At 36.4% G+C, this 19,445-nt stretch overlaps 1 protein-coding gene across 3 annotated transcripts in view; it reads right to left on the bottom strand.

Annotated features, from left to right (window-relative positions):
* Positions 1–19,445, bottom strand: part of sif (guanine nucleotide exchange factor still life) — a 376,406-nt gene that overhangs the window by 196,634 nt on the left and 160,327 nt on the right. For all 3 annotated transcript variants that reach the window (XM_017637645.1, XM_017637652.1, XM_017637660.1), the window contains exons 5-6: positions 13,408–13,590; positions 2,742–2,942 (exon numbers count right to left, since the gene is read on the bottom strand). In XM_017637645.1, coding sequence (XP_017493134.1) covers positions 2,742–2,942; positions 13,408–13,590 — 384 coding nt within the window. The remainder of the gene's footprint in view (positions 1–2,741; positions 2,943–13,407; positions 13,591–19,445) is intronic.

The following is a 19,445-nucleotide window of genomic DNA, read 5'->3' as shown; positions in this document are numbered from 1 at the left end:
TGAAACCTAGAAACTAGAATTTAAACACTTTGGTTTGATTTTTAAACCACGAACTTTTTGACTAAAATTTAAACCAGAATATATTAAAAATTGCTTGAAACTATTGACTGGTTTAAAAACTTTTGCACCCGTTCTGATCCGGGTCGGAAAAATTAGGCTCGCGTCAAAATGTAAAAAATCATCTGAATATAATAGCATAGAATGTTTTCCCAACACTGTTCCAGCTGAACAGTTCAATCATCGTTCTGCCAAATTTTACGCCAGCTGAAATACGTTTTACAGAGTTCCCTTCTCCAAAAATAAAAAAATATTAAAAGAAAAGTCGTGTGCATTTCCAAAATGCTAGAATTCGGTACACCTGTGCAAAGGTTCAAAAATAAAGTTTTTGGCTTTTCCGAGGACAGAGTACGTAATACGATCTAATGCAGTTTGATGACAAATTGCTGACGCAAAATATTTTTAAACCTCAAAACGATGTACCGTTATCCGTGGAAGAGTGAGAGGGTCGAGTTAAAATGATGCCCTGCAACTTGTAATAGTACCAATTTTTGGATTCTCGGAATTTTCTGATAAAGATATGGCGCTGCTAAAAAATATAATATATGTATGTGTGACAAGAATTATCCACATAAGATGAAAACTTCTGAAGTTTAATTTTATAAAAATTTCGTTCAGTTATTTGTACAATGGTTTTGGCTTATGGCGTCCAAACGCATTACCCGAATCAAAAAAATTTAACATTTGCCTCTAGTCAAAGGATTAAGCTTTAATTTAAAATAAAGATTTTGATTTCAAATATGCACTTTTTTGTAAATTTTTAGGTGGATGTTGGGCAAAAATACTGTGGATGGCGTAACCGGAGTTGAACTAATGAGGTTATTTTTTGTAGCGCGGCCGAAGGCCACCAACGTGGAAAGGAGTTTTGCGCAAAAATACTGCTGATGGCCTAACACGAGTTTAATTCTTCTTTACGAAAATTGTAATTTTACCCCATTTTGAAACGGACCCCGAGTGCCTTTAGAAGGGGCAGGGAGGCGAAGGGACTTTATTTAAAGTTTATACTGTGATCATTTTAAAGAGCACCTTTACCCTCCGCTCCACACCTCGCACAACATTAAATCCTCTAATGTATTGTTTGATTGCTAACGATGTGGCAAGGTAACTCATAATTTTTTACAATTTATGAAACTTTGTCAAAATTTTTGAAATGAAAATACCTTCCTTTTGTAGCTTGATTTAAACTACAAAATCCAATATGGCGTCTAAAGTTTCCAAAAATTCAAACCTGAAAATAACTCTGTTAAAAAATGAGAAAAATGAAGTTTTGGAAATGACGACGTTCCTATTAAATAAAAAAAAATCGTACGAAAGCTGTTGGGGCCTAGATCAAATTGTTTGAGCTGAACATATAGCAGACGGAACCAACTATCCCTAATTTATTAATATAATTACTGTTATTATTTCATAATTTGATCATAAATTCATTTCAGTTATGTTCCCTCGTATATAACAAATAAAATTTTGCTAAACAAATACTGAAACAAACTGAAAATGACAGTTGTTTTGACAGTTGTCAACCGAAAAAGTTTGAATGTGATACATAACTCGAGATCAGTGAGCCTAAAAAAGTGCAAACAGTCAACGACGTAGGTTGACGCAGACACGATCTACCTTATGGGATTCGCGTCTTATCCAAAACTCACCACCGCATGGCGGTGACGTTTCCGTTGCTTCTCTCTCTCTCTTTACGCTACGTCGTTGACTGTTTGCACTTTTAAAACATAGTAGTGGTGGGAAATTTTCCATATCTCTAGAGAAATTGCTAGCCCCTTCGACAGTCGGAAACTCATAAGGTTTTAATTGGGTACGCAATTCGTGATTAGCATATCTAAAAACCTAATCAGTGGTATTTTCAAAAAGTTTTTCTTAATTTTAGAGAAACTGGCAGTTGATCTGACAGCTCTCCACCGTCAAACTATAAATGTTATGACATATTCGGATTTAGCATTACAACAATACCACGATCCTCCAGTTTTATTATAATCGTAACAGCCCTTCTAAATTTTCGCGTAAAACATGGCTTCTCCAACCACTGTGGAGTTCGGGAAGTCGGGGGTTTATATGGTGTTAAATAATCGTATTCCGGGCTAGCTAAAAGTATAAAAAAAGTTTAATCTACACAGCAATCAGATAAATTCTTTAAGCAATCACCGCCGCTTTCAAGTAACCAGTTCCATATTTCTTGAAAGTCGTAGTCTACGCGCGGGCTTAACTATTTAAATCGACGAATAGTTTTATATCAACTTTTGTGCACTTCTGTTTATGTGTTTTTGTACAACACATTTACCTCTATTGGTTACAATAATTTTAAGCTATAATAAAATTTTTTTTTAGTAAGTTATTGGTTTTTAAATTTTTTTTTTTGTATAGGCCCCCCTAAATTTCGTTCTGGCGACGCCCATTGTCGTACATATTTCTAGGCTCCGTATTTTGCATAAAAATCCGCAAACATAACTAACTAGAAATACACAGCAATAGAAGTAAGGCATAAGATTGCATATTTCATAGATATTTATGTATGAATCTCATTCGATCGAGTGTGGATCCTGCAAACTACTACTTTTAATAAAGGCAGCATTTTTTCTTACTCTTAAATAACGCATACATAGTATAATGTAGTTACAAAAATTATATTACTCTCTAAAATCAGTATTTTTCGTACCACAATAAAATTCACTTACCTGCATGGATCGTCGACTTGAGCCGCTATTCGAACGCGAGAGCATCGGAGGTCGACGTTTAGTGGCACCACGACCGGCCAATAAGTTATTCAGCAACGATGGTGAACGAGCACAAATGAATGCATGAAATGAGGATACAGTGAAGACGCCCAATTTGTTCAATGTGTTCTTAGTTGGCCGTGAAACGTGTGTGAGCAAAGACTGCAATGACAAGTAGATAATTAGTCATTTAATAGTTCTATTTTCAAATATGTAAATTTGACAATAGAAAATTAAATATGTATAGTTAAATAACGTAGATAAAATTTTCTTTGCTGTAGAATGACGAAATTCAATTATTGAAAAATGCGCACCAAGCACTGTTAGTTTTTCAGTAATGTATCGCGGGGCATAAAATTTAAAAGCACATTTCCTGTCTTGAAATTGACGTTCTTCCTGTTTTTTTTTTTGAAATGTATGGATAAAATAATTTAATTCTGCTATTTTTATGTCCATATTACATATAAATGTTTTGCTAAATTTTGAAGTTCTTTTAATGGCTCCTAGCAAACCTGGTGGAACACCAAAAACGTAGAATTACGAACGTGTTGGAGTGAAATAAATCTGCCCGAACATCAAGTGTACTATGCCATTCACAAAAAAAGTCCGCCGACTGGCGACGTCTTTCACAGCTTACATTTAAAGGAGCGCAAATTCGGTGTTGGATTTGTGATGGGAGAGACTCCGTCGCCGACTACTCTCCTTCACCCCGGTGGACGAGCGCGTAGCCACAATCCGCATTCAAGCGAGTTTCTTCAACATCTCGCCAATATGCGACCTTGCCCCGACGAAAGGGAAGGACGAGGGGTCCAAGGATCTTTTCTATGAGCGCTGCCCCGCTATGATACCAAAATCGAGCTTGGCGGCTTCAATGCCAGGGTGAGAAAAGAACGAGAAAGGATCTTTGGAATCGCCGTCGGAAAATTCAGCCTCCAGGATGAGTCGTCCGACTACGGAATGAGACTGGTCGACCTCGCGGGGGCCCGAAACATGGTAGCATGCAGTACTATGTACAAGCATAAAATGATCCATCAAGGTACGTTGTTATCTCCAGAAAACGAGAAACCAAAACGATCACGTTGTAATAAAAGGAAGGCACGCTTTTGGTGTTTTAGACGTACGCACACTCCGAGGCCCAAACATCNTCTGTGCAGCAAAAAATGTGCGCCCAAATATGCAAGGAAAGCTTAACGTCGAAAAGCTGCAATCACAACAGACAGCCAGCGCTTTCGCTACTCGACTCTCACACCTGCTCTCAGAGAGCACTCTTCAACAAACCGACATATGCGAGCAGTGGAACCACATTTCCGGCTCATTAGGTACCGCCGCCGAAGAAGTAGTCGGATTTCAGCGAGCCCGAAAGAAAAGCTGAATAGAAAAAAGATACCGCCTATAGGGCGATCGAGCGCAACGCGAGCCATGCGGGACCGTTATAAGTACGGAGACCATCCGTTCTGTTTTTTGCAGGACCGTACTGTTATTTAAAGGTCTGTCCTGCGTAGTTTTTCAAAACAGAAAACCCCAAAATGTACTGATTTTTTCCAAGTGTCCTGCCTTTGTCCCGCATTTTCTTCGATATTTTATAATTAACTTTTCCTTATCGAAATAAAAGCAGTGTCGATAACTAATTGATAACTACATAAGGGTAAGCTGGTTTTGAAGGTTCAACTAGTCAATGCGTTCTAAATATTGTACGGTTATGGACAATGGATGACGAGAAATTGAAGACCAGCATCAAATATATCGATAACACTGTTATACAAATTTTGTGGTAATCGCTTAAGAAAAAAAATATTTTCCAAGCCAATTTTCCTTTCAAACAAGCGCTTTCGTAATTTTTTTGAAAAACGTGTTATTGGTACATTTCGAACCTATTCGTCAATATCTCATGAAAAAATTATTCAATCAACATAAGTGACCTACAGTCCTCTTACAAAAATATATTACTTTGCCGATTTCGATGAAAATTGTTAGTGTTACAAGCGACCAAAATCGAAAAATTGAAATTTCAATCATTTTCTTTTTACAGTAAATGAAAATCTGATGAGAAATGTAGATGTTACGGAACATAATCTGCACGAAAAATATATATTTTTGCAAATAGCCCATCAATACCTTTCGAACTGTTGGTCGTTTCATGAGATATTGACGAATAGGTTCGAAATGTACCAATAACACGTTTTTCAAAAAAATTACGAAAGCGCTTGTTTGAAAGGAAAATTGGCTTGGAAAATATTTTTTTTCTTAAGCGATTACCACAAAATAACTGAAAAAGTACTAAAAATAGGGTTTTCGAACAAATCTCGAAAACACTTCTTTGAAACCATGGGTACTTTTTTCGTTTTCAACGACCCAAAGTTTGCCTAAAAAATTTACTTTACAGAGGTTCATATTTCGTGTAAAGTAATATGTAATATGCCTTATTATAATTTTGTAAATATTCTCTTCGTTATTTGAATAGCGCATCCTTTTAATACTTAGTAGGTACAGTTTTCCTTTTGTTTGTTTAATGTTCATTAACTTTTCATAAAAATATAGCATATTCTACATCTACATCCCATTTAAAAATTTTTGAAAATTAAAAAAAATAAACATAGGGGCGACATTTTTTTTGTTGACGGTGTTGCGCATTTTCTTCCATATAAACATTTTTTCAAGCATACTTTGTATGGTAGAAAATCAAAAAAGGGTGCGCTATTCAAATGACGAGGAATGTATATATGTAGTATATTTTTGTTATTTTTATACTGCGCAATTATATGTAGGTAAATTTTTTGAAAAATTGTCCTGCATTTTCAAAATATATTTATGGTCACCGTAGTTATAAGGAACTGAAGAAGGAAGCGAGATATATTTGCCGCAATAAGAGGAGAGAGGCCGAAATACGTGAGCCCTAAGAGCTTGAGATGCTAGCCGGCAGGAAAAACGCCCGAAAATTTTACCAGAGAGCTATGCGATTTACGGAAGGTTTTAAGACCATGGCGAACTCTTGTAAGGACAACAACGACGACCTAGTAGCTGATGTCCATAACGTACTTAAATTACGGATGGAACTTTTTTCCACTCTACTGAATGGTAACAGCACTGAAAGCGGTGGAGAAGACGAATCCGAGCCCCAGTCGATGATAACGGAGTCGATGTTCCAGCACCTGACTATGAAAAGGTACAAATAACAACAACGCGCTTGGAAAACAACAAAGCTGTTGGAGTTGACAGCCTGCCAGCTGAGCTATTCAAGTACGGCCACGAGGAGTTGATAAGGTGCATGCATCAACTCTTATGCAGAATATGGTCCGATAAACGCATGATCGACGACTGGAATTTAAGTGTGCTCTGCCCAACCCACAAGAAGATTTACGGGTGTACCGCAGACGATGGAACGATGAGCTGTATGAGCTTTACAACGACATGGACATAGCGAATTAAAATACAGCGGCTCCGCTGGCTTGGCCGTGTCGTTCGAATCGAATGGACGCCGGCGTTTCAACTCTGAAAGTATTCAACTCGGAACCCGCTGGTGGTAGCAGAGATGGAAAGACCAGGTGGAGAAGAACTTGGCTTCCAATTGGCGTCAGTTAGTACAGAAGAAAAACGTGGCGTGCTTTGCTGAACTCGGCCAAAATCGCTTAGACGAGTTATCGTGTGCACCGACGGACGGACGGACAGACAGTCTCATCATTTATGTATGCATTTGTCTATATCTATCTCGATTAGTTTTGTCTGTTACAAACAACCGTTATGTGAACAACATGTACATATATAAAAATAATATTGGTGATAACTGCCTATTACTTAAGTACATTCGTTCTATTAATTATTCACTTGTCAATCACTTAGAATCTTGTGAGATATTGTAATAAATTGTTATCGAGCACTTTTATAGTGGTAGACAAGGGACAAAATTGAAGCCTTACAAAAGTGTATGTACGTGTATGAAACTGAATATAAAGCATTTGCTTTTAAAATAAATTTTTTCCTATGGTAGCATGAATTAGCATGCAATTCTGCGCTTGCATATGTCTGCATGTAAGTAAGTATCGTGTTCCTGCTTTGAATGCATTTTACTTATACTGACTTTGAAGCAGAATGATTTCGTAGATACGTACTTATTTATATACAAATTTGCATAGCATATGAATTCATAATACACCCCCGAACTCCCCCCTAACTCACATCAACTTAAAAACTAAGTGTAAGGCAAATATCCTGCGGGAAAGCACTTCATGCAACCAAACAGAAGCAGTTCGGCGACACCATGCGATGGTTGGAGTATAAGTAGCTTTCTTCGCCAGCAGCATAATCGGCTTGCGCCTACACTCTTACGACTCCCACTTTCCTGCATTGCTGTCTGTCGTCTGTCTGTTTGCCTAATTGTATGCAAGTTACTAGGTGTGTGTGTGTGTGTGTTCCGGCGCGTCTGTGTGTGGGTGTTGGTTATTTGCTTGCCTGTTAATAATAAATCATGCCGCCTTCATGACTGTCATTTGGCTGCATATTGTTGCTGTTACAGTTCTACCCCGCATGTGTTTCTTTTATTATTGTGCCGTTTATCCTACTTGTTATCCTCACACGCACACCGTAACATACAACCACGTACATACAAAGGTATGCGAAATGAGCGTGCAATATAAAAGGCAATCGTTGCCACACTAGACCACAAATGCCTTTACATAAGCCATGAATAGCTTAGTGGAGTTGAGTGCAAAGTTGAGCGCATGGAGTTTTGACTCTTGACTAACTGTTTGTCTGTCTTACTTCAGACTCCTCTTTTGCATTATAAATGTGTGAAAATATTTTTCAAAATAGCAGAAGGCAATGAAGGGAGTAGTGGAACAAGCGAGCGAGCGGCAGAGAGACATGGCAGTTGCATTAGTTGGTTTGAATGGCGGTTGAATAGCTGAATGAAAGATTGCAGCTGTTGATGTTTGCTGATATGTTAAGCTATAAAAATATATGTATATATTTACAGTTATATGTTTTAACAGCTACAAATACGCATACACGTGCGCAAATTCTAGCAAAAAGTGTGACTTATCCAGAATGACTCCGGGACCAATCGCAAAGGAACCTGCGACCAATACTAGTTTTGATATATTTTTATGAAATGAATTGTTCGCTTTTGTTCGAGCATGTTCTAAGAGGACATTAATTTTTCCCCTTTATTCCCGAAAATCGATAAAAATGGACTAAAAATAATAATAAAAACGTGCGCCAGCTGAGATTCGAACCGAGTATCTCAGGTTTACTAAGCGAATACTCTCTCCACATGCCAACGCGGCACACGAAATTTCGTTGATTAAGTGCTTACGAATGATGAAATCATTGATTGTACCCGTTAGAGATGAGACTGGTTTCCCTTACTTCAAGAGAGCTCTTGAACTTATTTGATGATATCAACAACGACAAAGTTCTCCAAGCCTGCAAAAGTCTCGAGGATATTAAGTCTCCCGGTATAGGCAGGGTTTCCAATTTAGCTTTGAAACTGGCTATCACCTCGGCTCGTATTGTCGCTTACGGATTTATTTAACACACGCCTAGCCGATTCCATCAGGTTGGAAGAGGCAAATGCTGGTATTGCTGCCTAAATCCGATAAACCTCTTACAGTATCTTCCAGTTACAGGTCCATGTGCCTGCTCGACTAGGTGGGAAACTCCTTGAACGTGAGATAGGCGACCGTCTCGAAAACGAAATCCACGCTAAATAAAGTATATCTGATAGCCAGTTTGGTTTTCGAGAAGGGAGAAACCCCATTCATTGGTGTAAACTTTATAGCCCAGCTGACACGCGACGCAATAAGTGGTTCGCGTTGGCTGGGAGGTTCTAAAGAATATTGCTTAGTAGTAACCGCAAACACTGAAAATCCTTTTAATTCGGCGAACTGGGCAAACAGCCTAGACGCAATGGATCATATGAGACCTCAGCAGGTATTAAAAATCGAAAAAACTTAAGCGGAGGGTCCCAAGGCTCTGTGCTCGGTCCTTTGCTATTGAACATTATGCACGACGGAGTTCTTTGCCTTAAAGTACCCACCGCGACCTAGGTAATTTTTCTTGCTGGTGACATCGTGGTAGTGGTTACTGCGAAACACTTAAGCGAAATTTGCGATAAAGGCAATAAAGCCATATAAGCCGTACAATCGTGACTTTAAAAATATGGCTTTAAGCTGACAGAGCAGAAAACGGACGTGGCACTTATCCCCAGCAGGAAAAAGTAAGAAGAGACATTCGACGTGGCAGCATGGGTTGTCGCTAGAATGTACCCCATCGATATACTGGCGGAGGAGGAGGAAAAATGTTTTAGGAGCGAAATTGAATCCTCCGCGGCAAGAGATGGCAGTAGGCAACTTTCGCAACAAAGATCGGACAACTCCCAAACGGCCCTTGGGGGTACCGCTGTATCCCGGATATGAAACGCTGGCTTGACAGCACGCACGGCGAAGTAAACTTCTACCTAACCCGGCCCTTAACTGGTCACGGGTACTTTACTTCGTAAATATACCCTTTTTAACACGAATCTGATCATATATGCGACCACTGCGGAGGGGATGCTAAAAAAGACGTAAACCATGTGTTGTTCGAATGTGCGCGTTTTGTTGGAAGGAGGAGGAAAGAAGATACTCACGCGAATCTTTCGTACGTAGCATGCTGGAAAGCAGTAAAAATAGAGATTAGCATGTGACGCAATCGCCGATACGATGAAAAGATTTAGGACTCTTGAAAGACTAAGCCCTAGCAGCGGCCTCCCGCCACCCTACACAAAGTTGTGCTTGACGGCAGACCCGTGGGGCGCGGAACTCGACGAAAACAACGGGCTTATCTTGGTTTCAAAGTGCCACTTGAGGGAAGTGCGCTGCCACAACGCCCATAAAATAAAATCCCGTTAGGGATGATTCGAGTACGATTTAATTAACGATTATAACCGTAAGGGACGAGTCGAGATTCGACTAACTAATGATCAATGGTACCAGATTGTGAGTAATGTCGGAGTACGCTCTTTCGAGGTTGGTTGAACAATTTTTTGCGGGGATATTCGTGAAAGCTTGTGAGCACAAACACACATACATATTTACAAATGTCTAGATATGCATACACCTGCCATATATAAGTTTGTCGCTTTATGCACAGTGGTCTTGAAACAATGATAGGTATGACTAAAATGCCAACCAAAACTGCTTGCATACCTGTTTTGGAAGGCACCCATACACCATTATGCAGTTGGAATTAAAATCATATCTGCTCCTATGCCTAAAATATTGTCAAATGAAAATTTGGAAAAAATTTAACTGCAATTGTTAGTATTTCTTGTTCAACAGAGTATTCTAAAGTTATCGTTTTGTATATTAAAGTAAAAAAAAACAGATAGTATTTTTCTCGATGATAATATTTCTGGTGTAAGCTATTTGATTGCACATCATGTCTTCTATAAGTCATCCGCAACATAAGTGTAATCACGAAGAGAACAGATTTAAAGTGTGCGCGCCTTGTGGGAGAAAGATTAAATTCGGATCGTCAAAACCTTCAGAATTTAATATAACCGGAAAATTGGAGTGTCTTATTAAAAAATACGTTAGTGAAAATTTTAGATTGACCAATTCGAAGTTCCCATTAGGCATTTGTGGTACATGTCGTAGGGTTCTCTGTGACCGAGATAAGGATATACCAAATGCAACGCGGCCTCTTCCAAACATGCCTAACTATGAAGATTCGACAAAAGAAACAAGAACAACTTCATGCTCTTGTTATATCTGGCTCACTGCTCGGGCAACCAGCCATCCAAAAGTTATACAAGGGAGAGCACATACCTTAAATGTATTGAGTGAAAAAAACTCCACCAATGGGTTGACTGCTTTGTCAGTTGGGTCAGAATTAAAAAATCATGTAAGTAAACTCGAAAGTGAAGATTTATTAGGATTTTAGCATTATAAAGGAGAAAAGCATGCCAGCCAAACTAGGCTAACATTAGCATTTAGGCATGTACATACAAGTGTTGCCCCATACGGGCTTTTCCTACCAAAACTGATAGGTTTCTTTCCATTTGGTAGTTTGATAGACTAGATTGGATTTTGTTACGCTCCGCGACAATAATAGTTATTTGCGAAAAATTGAAGATATGTATTTCTAAATTTTTTAGCAGCACTGAAGACTGGTGTTCTGAAAAGAGTTTTTCAATAAACCCAACCCACTGAAGTCCACCTTTGTACCAAAAGAAGAAATCAAATTGACTAGACCAACCTTGGCAGGGACAGAAACTAAGTTCTCAAAATAGGCAAAGTATTTAGGGGTAACTTTGGACAAAGGCCCAATCGGAACTCAACAAGGGAATTTTATGCCTGTTAGAGACCTAATGGTTAGACTTGGGCTACATCACCCAAACTAACGTATTGGTTTTTCAATACGGTGGCCTGGTGACCAAAAGTTAAACAAGTAAACGCGGGTGCCATCTTGAGCAAGCCGCACCGACTGGTCTGCGTGTCCATTACAGGAGCTGTGCACACCTGTCCAACTGATGCTTTTGGTGTCATTACAAGCAGAACTCCTTTGTCTACTCAAATTGAAAACGAGGCCGGATGAAGCGCTCTACGGCTGCCCAATATCATCAGCATGAAAACATGAGATCCTCGGGGTCAAATGGAGATTCCCAATCCATTCCTGGATGATCCCACTATCAAGCTCACGGATATCATGCCACCGAAGTTATCCTTCTACAATCCCTACAAGGTCAGAATTTCTTAAATGGACTGCTCGGAAGCGGCAATACTATGATTGACAAAGGGTTCCAAGTAAGGTATACCGATGGATCAAATATGGACGACGGGAGTACTGAGGCAGGCATGCTTGGACCAAGATTACAGAGAAGTCTGCCAATGGTCACATACCCAACCATATTCCAGGAGGAAGTCTTCGAAATCGATATATGTTCGCGAATGCTTTCCTAGAAGGATAAATGGTGCCAGAATACGCAATATGTCGCACAGTCAGGCAGCGTTAAAACGGAACCAAGGCTTGTCGACAGCTGTAAATCTCTCGACACAATAGCGTACCGCTGAGATCGGTTACGAGTTTTGAAGGTAACAACCGTCTCGAAAAGCGTGGAGCCCAAATGCGCATGCATGATCCCGAGATTTTCCGAGCTGCATCTAAAGGATACACTGCAGAAGTACTTAGGGGCTGCGAAGAACCTCAGATTGCTGTCCACTCCTTAGATTAGCCGTGTCTTAGAACTCATACCGGCTGCCGGACAGGACACTGCAAGTTAAGGTACCATTTGAATAAAATGGGGCTCGCTGTAGATGCAACAGGTTTTTTGGGCTGGTGGAAGAAGTCGCAGAGCATAGTCTATGTGACTGACCACATATCATGAATAACAGACTGATACACCTTGGATGATTGTCTGATTCATTCAAAGTTTGTAACATGGCAGCTTCCAAAGAGCTTAGCTTCTTTGGTTGGGGCGATAAAGATTAGGGTTTAGCACAATGCATCTTCTAAGGTCAAACATACTTTTGGTAGGTTTTGCTTGATTGTGTTGTCCTTTTCGTTGGAAGTTTGGTTTTACGTCGTGGATCCTAAATCCTGCGCATGACCAGATTCTAAGGCTGTTTTGTTTGAATACACTTTTTTTATAATAAAATGAGGTGCTGGCTTCAAGATAGGTGCTTACTTGCAGCCAAACTTCCTGGTGGAAAAATGCAGCGGACTTCAGTGGACGCTTAAGTAGAATATGTTAGCCCATAAAAGCTTTGTCTCCCATGGGTTGCTCACGTTGCCCACAGCGCGATCATGGACGTGAGGTTGGGCATTTATATAGTCGATCAACTATAACTGGTTACCCGGAAGCCCTACTATACCCTTTTGCACCCACTATGGAATTATTAGTTGTCGGTCGGTTTATAAGTAAGTGTTTAAAATGAATTTCTGTGGCATATTTTTTGATCGCACTACTGAAGGCAGTAATGCTATTGGAGATTTTACCTCCCAAGTTTATGTTTATTCAGGATTGCTAAAATAGGAGATGGGAACGACTCGTCGTAAGTGAGGAGTTAATTATTTTTTTTGCTGATTAAGAGTCAGTGAACGAGTATGTTTGCTAAGATGTACAGACGTTTTAGCGGATTTTCCATTTATTGAACCATAATTGTCTCGAATACACATCGGCTTGAGAACTAAAGCAGCTTTGAAAGTTTTACCGTGAGCAAAAGGCACATGTAGATCCACTCATGGGCACATTAAAGCCATATTATGAATCTATATTTCAATGTAATAGTAACTATTTGACTACTCCGTAAGTGAGAGGTAAGTATAACTTAAGTAGTAACTACCGATATTACAATGGCAATCTAACAATTGGTATGAGTATTCGCTATACTTTAGATTGATTTAGGTATGCGATTACTAAATGTATACAAAAATTATTCATTCTCATTTTCAACACTGTTGCCAATGCTTTATGCTAATATGTATTCACATAAATTTTTCGATTATCATTGCTTACACTTGCATACATACAGATACTACACGTATGTATGTGTATGTATGTATGTATGAATAATCAATTATAATGATATGCATACCTATTGATGTGCGAAACGTTTGGAATTTTGTGTAACTATTGTATATAAAAACTTACTTTTGGATTTGGCAATTCGCCACTCTGCAATGACGCCATGTAGCAACGCAAGCGGAACTGTTCGCAATGTAAACGTTCCAAATTCTCCTCCCATTGCAGGATTTGTGTCTGTATTTGGTGGCGAGTATCCTGGTCGGTAACAACGGATTGCTGCAGCTCAGCCATGTGCTTCAACTTGTGATCCTGCGAAAGAGAAAATACCAACAAATGACAAATCAGTTGAATTCGAACAGTTTAGAAAAACGTATAAACAAGTTGTATTGCGCATATGTATGTATGTATGTACGTATCTGTATAGTATGTTCATAAATATGTACACATGTATTTTTTTTAATAAAACTTGGATTTAAAAATGCGATACCAACAGCCAATGCTGGCGAGTTAAGTGAAAAGTGCAACAGCTAAGAGTTTGTTGTTTGTTTTTGTTTTTTGTCTTTTTTTTTGGAGAGGGAAAAGCTTACTGCTCGCTTTCAGCCGCTGATATGAAAAACAAAAATCTGGAATAAAAACTCATTTCATGTGCAGTCATTCAAGCTCAGCAGGTGTGAAATTTTTCAATCTGAAGTTTTTCGTTTTCATTTTTGTTTTGCTTGTTTCAGTTTAAGCAAGCTCGTCTATTTGGGCCTGTTTATAAATTTGTATGTATGTATGTAGGTATGCAGGTATGCAGGTATGCACTTGTACACTTTTAATCACAATTGTTAATGTAGACGAAATGCGCCAGATTTTAGTGGTTTATTTATATACATGCAGATGTACTTATGTACATATCCATATGTAAATATGTATGTATGGGAAAATCCGAACGAGTGAACCAAATTTCTAGTTCAGTACTATTTTTTTATCGCAAAAAAACGCACCTGTCTGTCAAAAGCAGCGAAATGTGGTAGTTTATAAAAAAAAAATGTTTCTTATTTTTTAAAACTAAAAACACACTTATATCCATACATGAAAATTAGCCTGGTTCAATAAAATATACTTTTCAAATTTTCCCGCCGGCCATTGGGCCGAATGAATAAAAACAAAGCAATTGCTTTTTCTTAAAATTGCATAACTTTTACTTCAATTTTGTTTGAATAAATCGAGTAAAGTTTAAGAGATTTTAAGAAAAAGCAATTGCTTATTTTTTATTCATATGGCCCATTAATATTAAAATCTTGATGTCGCTCATCGCGAATATATATTTTCCATTTAAATAACACAGTAAAAGATTTTTAAAATTTTTAATTTTATGTATATGTAATTCGGTTTTAAAAGAACGTGAGTGAGCGATACTTATGGGTCATTCCATACAATATTTACACCTCAATATTTCTTTTCGGGTGAAATAAATTTTTTTACATTCTTTATCGAAAAAAAGAAGACACCTGGTTTTTTATTTCGTCATGATATTCGAAAATCTCGGAAAAAATCCCGAAATTTTGAGATAAATTTAAAAAAAAAAATTTTGCATTAAAAATTCGCATTTTTTTATATTTTATTTATTTTTTATTAACTTCAGCATGTTTGATTTTTATTTTTTTCAATCTGAATAGTTGCCAAACTTTATGGAGTAAGCTCTAAAGTTTATGCACGCAGGTATGAAAAAACTCGTAATATCTACAGATTTGGTGTTTCCATTCTCAAATTTTTACAGCGTACTCCATAAAGTTTGACAACTTTTCAGGTAAAAAAAAATAAATATCAAAGATGAAGTTAAAAAAAAAAAATAGAAAATGGCGATTTTTTAATGGAAGTTTTTTTTTTTTATTTTAATCTATCTCACACTCTCATGAAAAGCCGAGGTAATTATTCACATTTTGATAACATAACTGATTTTCTCCGACAAATTCTTTATAGTGGTGCACCCAAAAATTCATTTTTTCTCTCTATTCTACATAATTTTCCTTTTAATTGATACTTATATTGTTATTCTACAATGCACTGAATCTTTTACATAACTTTTTATTCAATCATATTCTAGAAATTTCAACGTCCTTTAAAAAAACCCTGACGTCAGAGAGAATAACTAAAACCGCGGTTTTACTATATTTGGCCCCCAGTTTTGTGAATATATTGATTTCTGTCGCACGGTGTTATTAATAAATTCGCGTTTCTCGACGATGGAGCATGAAAATCAAGAAGTAATTGTGAACGACTTCCTCAAAAACCCAGCATGCTCTGTACCAAAATACATTAACTCATTCAAGGAAAATCCTGGGTTGTCGGACTTAGATCGAGCCAAAAAATTTGGAACAAGCAGAAGCACAATTCAGCGAATACGCATAACAGGGGGGCTAGGATCTTATAGTGCCATTAAATATCTAAATCATCTAAATCGTTCTGACAAATAGAATCTTGTAGAAAAAAAACGCGCTCGACTTTTTTCCAACAAACCAACTTTCTGGCCAAAAATGCGATGCGGCCAATAAACGAGGAAATTCCCCGTCAACATTTAAATATAAAAAAATGGGATAGATTTTGAAAAAAAAGTTGTGGGCTGAAAGCAGGACATTTGTATCATCGTCCACAATGACATCCCAAATTTACTCTAAAGAGTGTCGCTGCCTTTCATTCAACTTCCCACATAACTTACCAAATTTTGACCTCAACCATGAAATGGTATCTGGATAATAAAGTGGATGTGATCACAAAATATATCCGCCTTACGGGCTCCAGCTACGCCCCATATTTTGAACGATTGTAAAAGCCAAGTTAAAGAAAAAAATGGAAGCATTTTAAAGGAAAACCATTCATTGAAGACATGTTCGAAAATTCTTACACAACAAGGAACTAGAGAGGTTTAATAAATATGCTTTCTTTCAAGATAAAAACTACCGAAATCTTAGTTTTGTTTTAGAAGTTACTGACATTTTTTAGCACACAGATTTTAATTGAGTCATGCGTGTGGGGCGTTCCATACCAAAACGGACGGGGTTCACACTTCATGTGTTTAATTTGTTTAAAATTTTTAGGGTTGATGCATAAACGTAAATAATAAATAAATATGAAATTTGAGCTTGATTAATACATGTTTAAAAACTTTACAACACAAAATCAAGAACAAATACATTTAATAGTTTTCCAAATATCTCGAGAACGGGGCGAGGAAAAAATTTTAACAAAATCACACATGCAAACATCAAAATTCTCTAAGAAAAGAAAAATTAAAAAAAAATGTTTCATACAATTTTTTTTTTTATAAAAAAATAGTTTTTTAAAATATGCAATCTAAAAAAAATAATCAAAAATCACAATGGTAGCTCTGAGTATTGCGCAATATTTAAGTATATTATTGCGGGGTGCACTCTACAATAATTTGAGTTATGATTTTTTTTACACCGAACTTTTTCGAATAACAAAGTGCAAGGTTTAAGCTAGTGCAAAATTGCATTGATTTTTAACATATTTTATGCGAAAAACCATTTTCAAACAAAATTAGCGTCAGTTTTGAAATCGCTTAAAACTTGCACTTTATTATATAAAAATTTAATGGGCTACAAAACCACATACTCAAAACCGCATATTAAAAAAAAAAACTAAAAAAAAATATGTAAATTTGTAATGTACTCATTTTACTCAACTTCGGTGTAAAAAAAATTATGACTCAAATTATTGTAGAGTGCACCCCATAATATTATTCTTAAATATTGCGCAATGCTCAGAGCTACTGTGTGATTTTTATCTATTTTTTTTTGAGATGACATATTTTCAAAAACTATTTTTTTGTGTTTAAATTTGTATGTGAAAAATTTTTCAAGAAACATTTTTTTAATATTTCTTTTCATATAGAATTTTGATGTGTGTATGTGTGATTTTTATTTAATTTTTCCTCGCCCCGTTCTTGAGATATTTGGAAAAATATTAAATCGATTTGTCTTTGTTTTTGTGCTGTAAAATTTTTTAAAATGTATTCAGCAAGCTCAAATTTATTTATTTATTATTTATGTTTATGCATCAACCGTACACGCCCCATATTTACCTTTAGTCTTTTTCATCAAATGAAAAAGTAAACTTCCTTTATTCAGCGTTCAATTATTTACAAAAAAAAACTTGTACCTATGTATTTTGTAAACACGTATCCTTATATTAACTTACAACTACCGGCGAATATAATATGAAAAGATTATTACAAAACGTTTTTGAGTTTCTTTAGAAAAAGTGAAAAATGTAGTCCACACATCCCCTTCGAGCGTATAAAATGTGTAAAGCTTACGTTCCAATGGAAAAAGAAAATTTGTATTCTTGTATTTATTAAGACTTGTTTAAGTAAATTAAGAAGCTGTGTAGATATGCGTATATATTTGCCCTAAAGAAGCTTTTGTCAACTTATGGGCCAACAAAAGAAAAGCAACAACTAAAGTAAAGAAACTTTATGAGTATTGTTTGGCTACTGTATTAAATACACTAAACAGGATGAAGTTTTCGTTACAGCTTGTTGAGTTTTCGATACGTGACTTGAAATTTTTTAAGTTTTCCAAGGATAATTGAGTCATGGGCTTATCTGTGAATATATGTATACATATACCGCACACCGCTTTCAAAAGGTTCATATTTTGCCAAAACTCAATGGACTCCTATAAGAGCGCTGCAGGAAGTAAATAAAAACCCAGACAAGTTTACATACATATGTACATATGTTTTTTGTATATTGCTTGTACATAAATTCAAACTTGAACCTGTAATTTTACATATGGGTGTTTCCATGAAAATGTCAACCAGGACTGAAAAAATAAAAACAACTGAAAAGGGTTTTTAAGACGAATTAATAAGAGAAAGATACTCGAATTTTTATATTATAGAAGTATTTCAGCTTATTGGAATTTTAAAACTCAAAAATGGAAGAGTAAAACTGAATGTCCCTTCGACTCAGTTTTCTCTAATGAAATGAACTATTTTCTCTTTCCTATTAACTAAATTAAGAGATTTGAAACATTACAATTACATCTTAAAATCAAATTTGCAATAACAACTAACTATAAAAATGAGAAAAAGGAGAAGTTAGAGCTCGAATAACGGTAATTTTTTGATTTGCTTCTGATAGTATTCTAATGTCGCGTACGTTATGCAAAAACATTGTTTGTCTATGTCATTTGTATATTGGCAGTCGCAGGTAATGCAGATTACAATTCTTAAGCGAGAATTCTTCCAGTTAAAGATATACAGTAAAATTTTCTTTCCAACCGAAGTAAAAAAAATTTTATTACCCTTTAAAGTTTGTCGCATACGTTATTGTAAGTACGAAAATTTCAATCAAATACATCAAAACCAATGTTAATTGCAAATTTTCCATTTAAATTATTTAGAATAGTTGTAAAACAATGAAACGGTGGCGGGAAGGGTTCTCAATAAATACATTTTATTACTTACGAGAAAAATTGTCGCGTACGTTATGTCGCGTACGTTATTGTTTTTTTTTTAATATAAAACTAGCCAGAGATAATTTCTCTTAAAATATGAAAGGATTGTTAAGGTACATTATTTAGCTTAGTTAAGGAATTTTTAAAGAAAAGAAAAACTCCCATGTTTCGCAGACTTTCGCATATATGCGTGTTTCCATGAAAATGTAAACCGAAAATGCAAGCAAATGAATTCAAACGGCTTTATAACTTTAAATTTCGTATTCAGATGGCGGTAAAAGGTTTTGAAAACGCGAAACGGTGGAGAGAAGAACTGAAAAAATTTAATTTAGTATGTGTTACTAGTAAAAATATTGTATGGGGGAAAAATCTGTCGCGTACGTTATGTCGCGTACGTTATTATATTTTTTTTTAATAAAAACTAACCAGAGATAATTTCTATCAAAAAATGGAAGGATTGTAAAGGTACATTATTTAGCTTAGTTTTGGAATTTTTAAAGAAAAGAAAAACTCTCATGATTCGCAAACTTTCGCATATATGTATATGTGCCTTAAAACCACTTCTTTTTTTGTCGCGTACGTTATCACCTAGTTTTAAACGGATATTTTCCCCACCAAATTTTCGAGGCTACTTATTTTTTTCTCAAACATAGTACCCTTTGGTTGCAACATAACCGTAATCTTTTTTTTCTGTAACTT

The sequence above is a fragment of the Rhagoletis zephyria genome, unplaced genomic scaffold (genome assembly GCF_001687245.7).
Source record: "Rhagoletis zephyria isolate East Lansing unplaced genomic scaffold, Rhagoletis_zephyria_1.1 Rzeph_scaffold_00133, whole genome shotgun sequence".
NCBI classification, from domain to species: domain Eukaryota; kingdom Metazoa; phylum Arthropoda; class Insecta; order Diptera; family Tephritidae; genus Rhagoletis; species Rhagoletis zephyria.
This window is presented reverse-complemented; position numbering and strand designations above follow the sequence as displayed.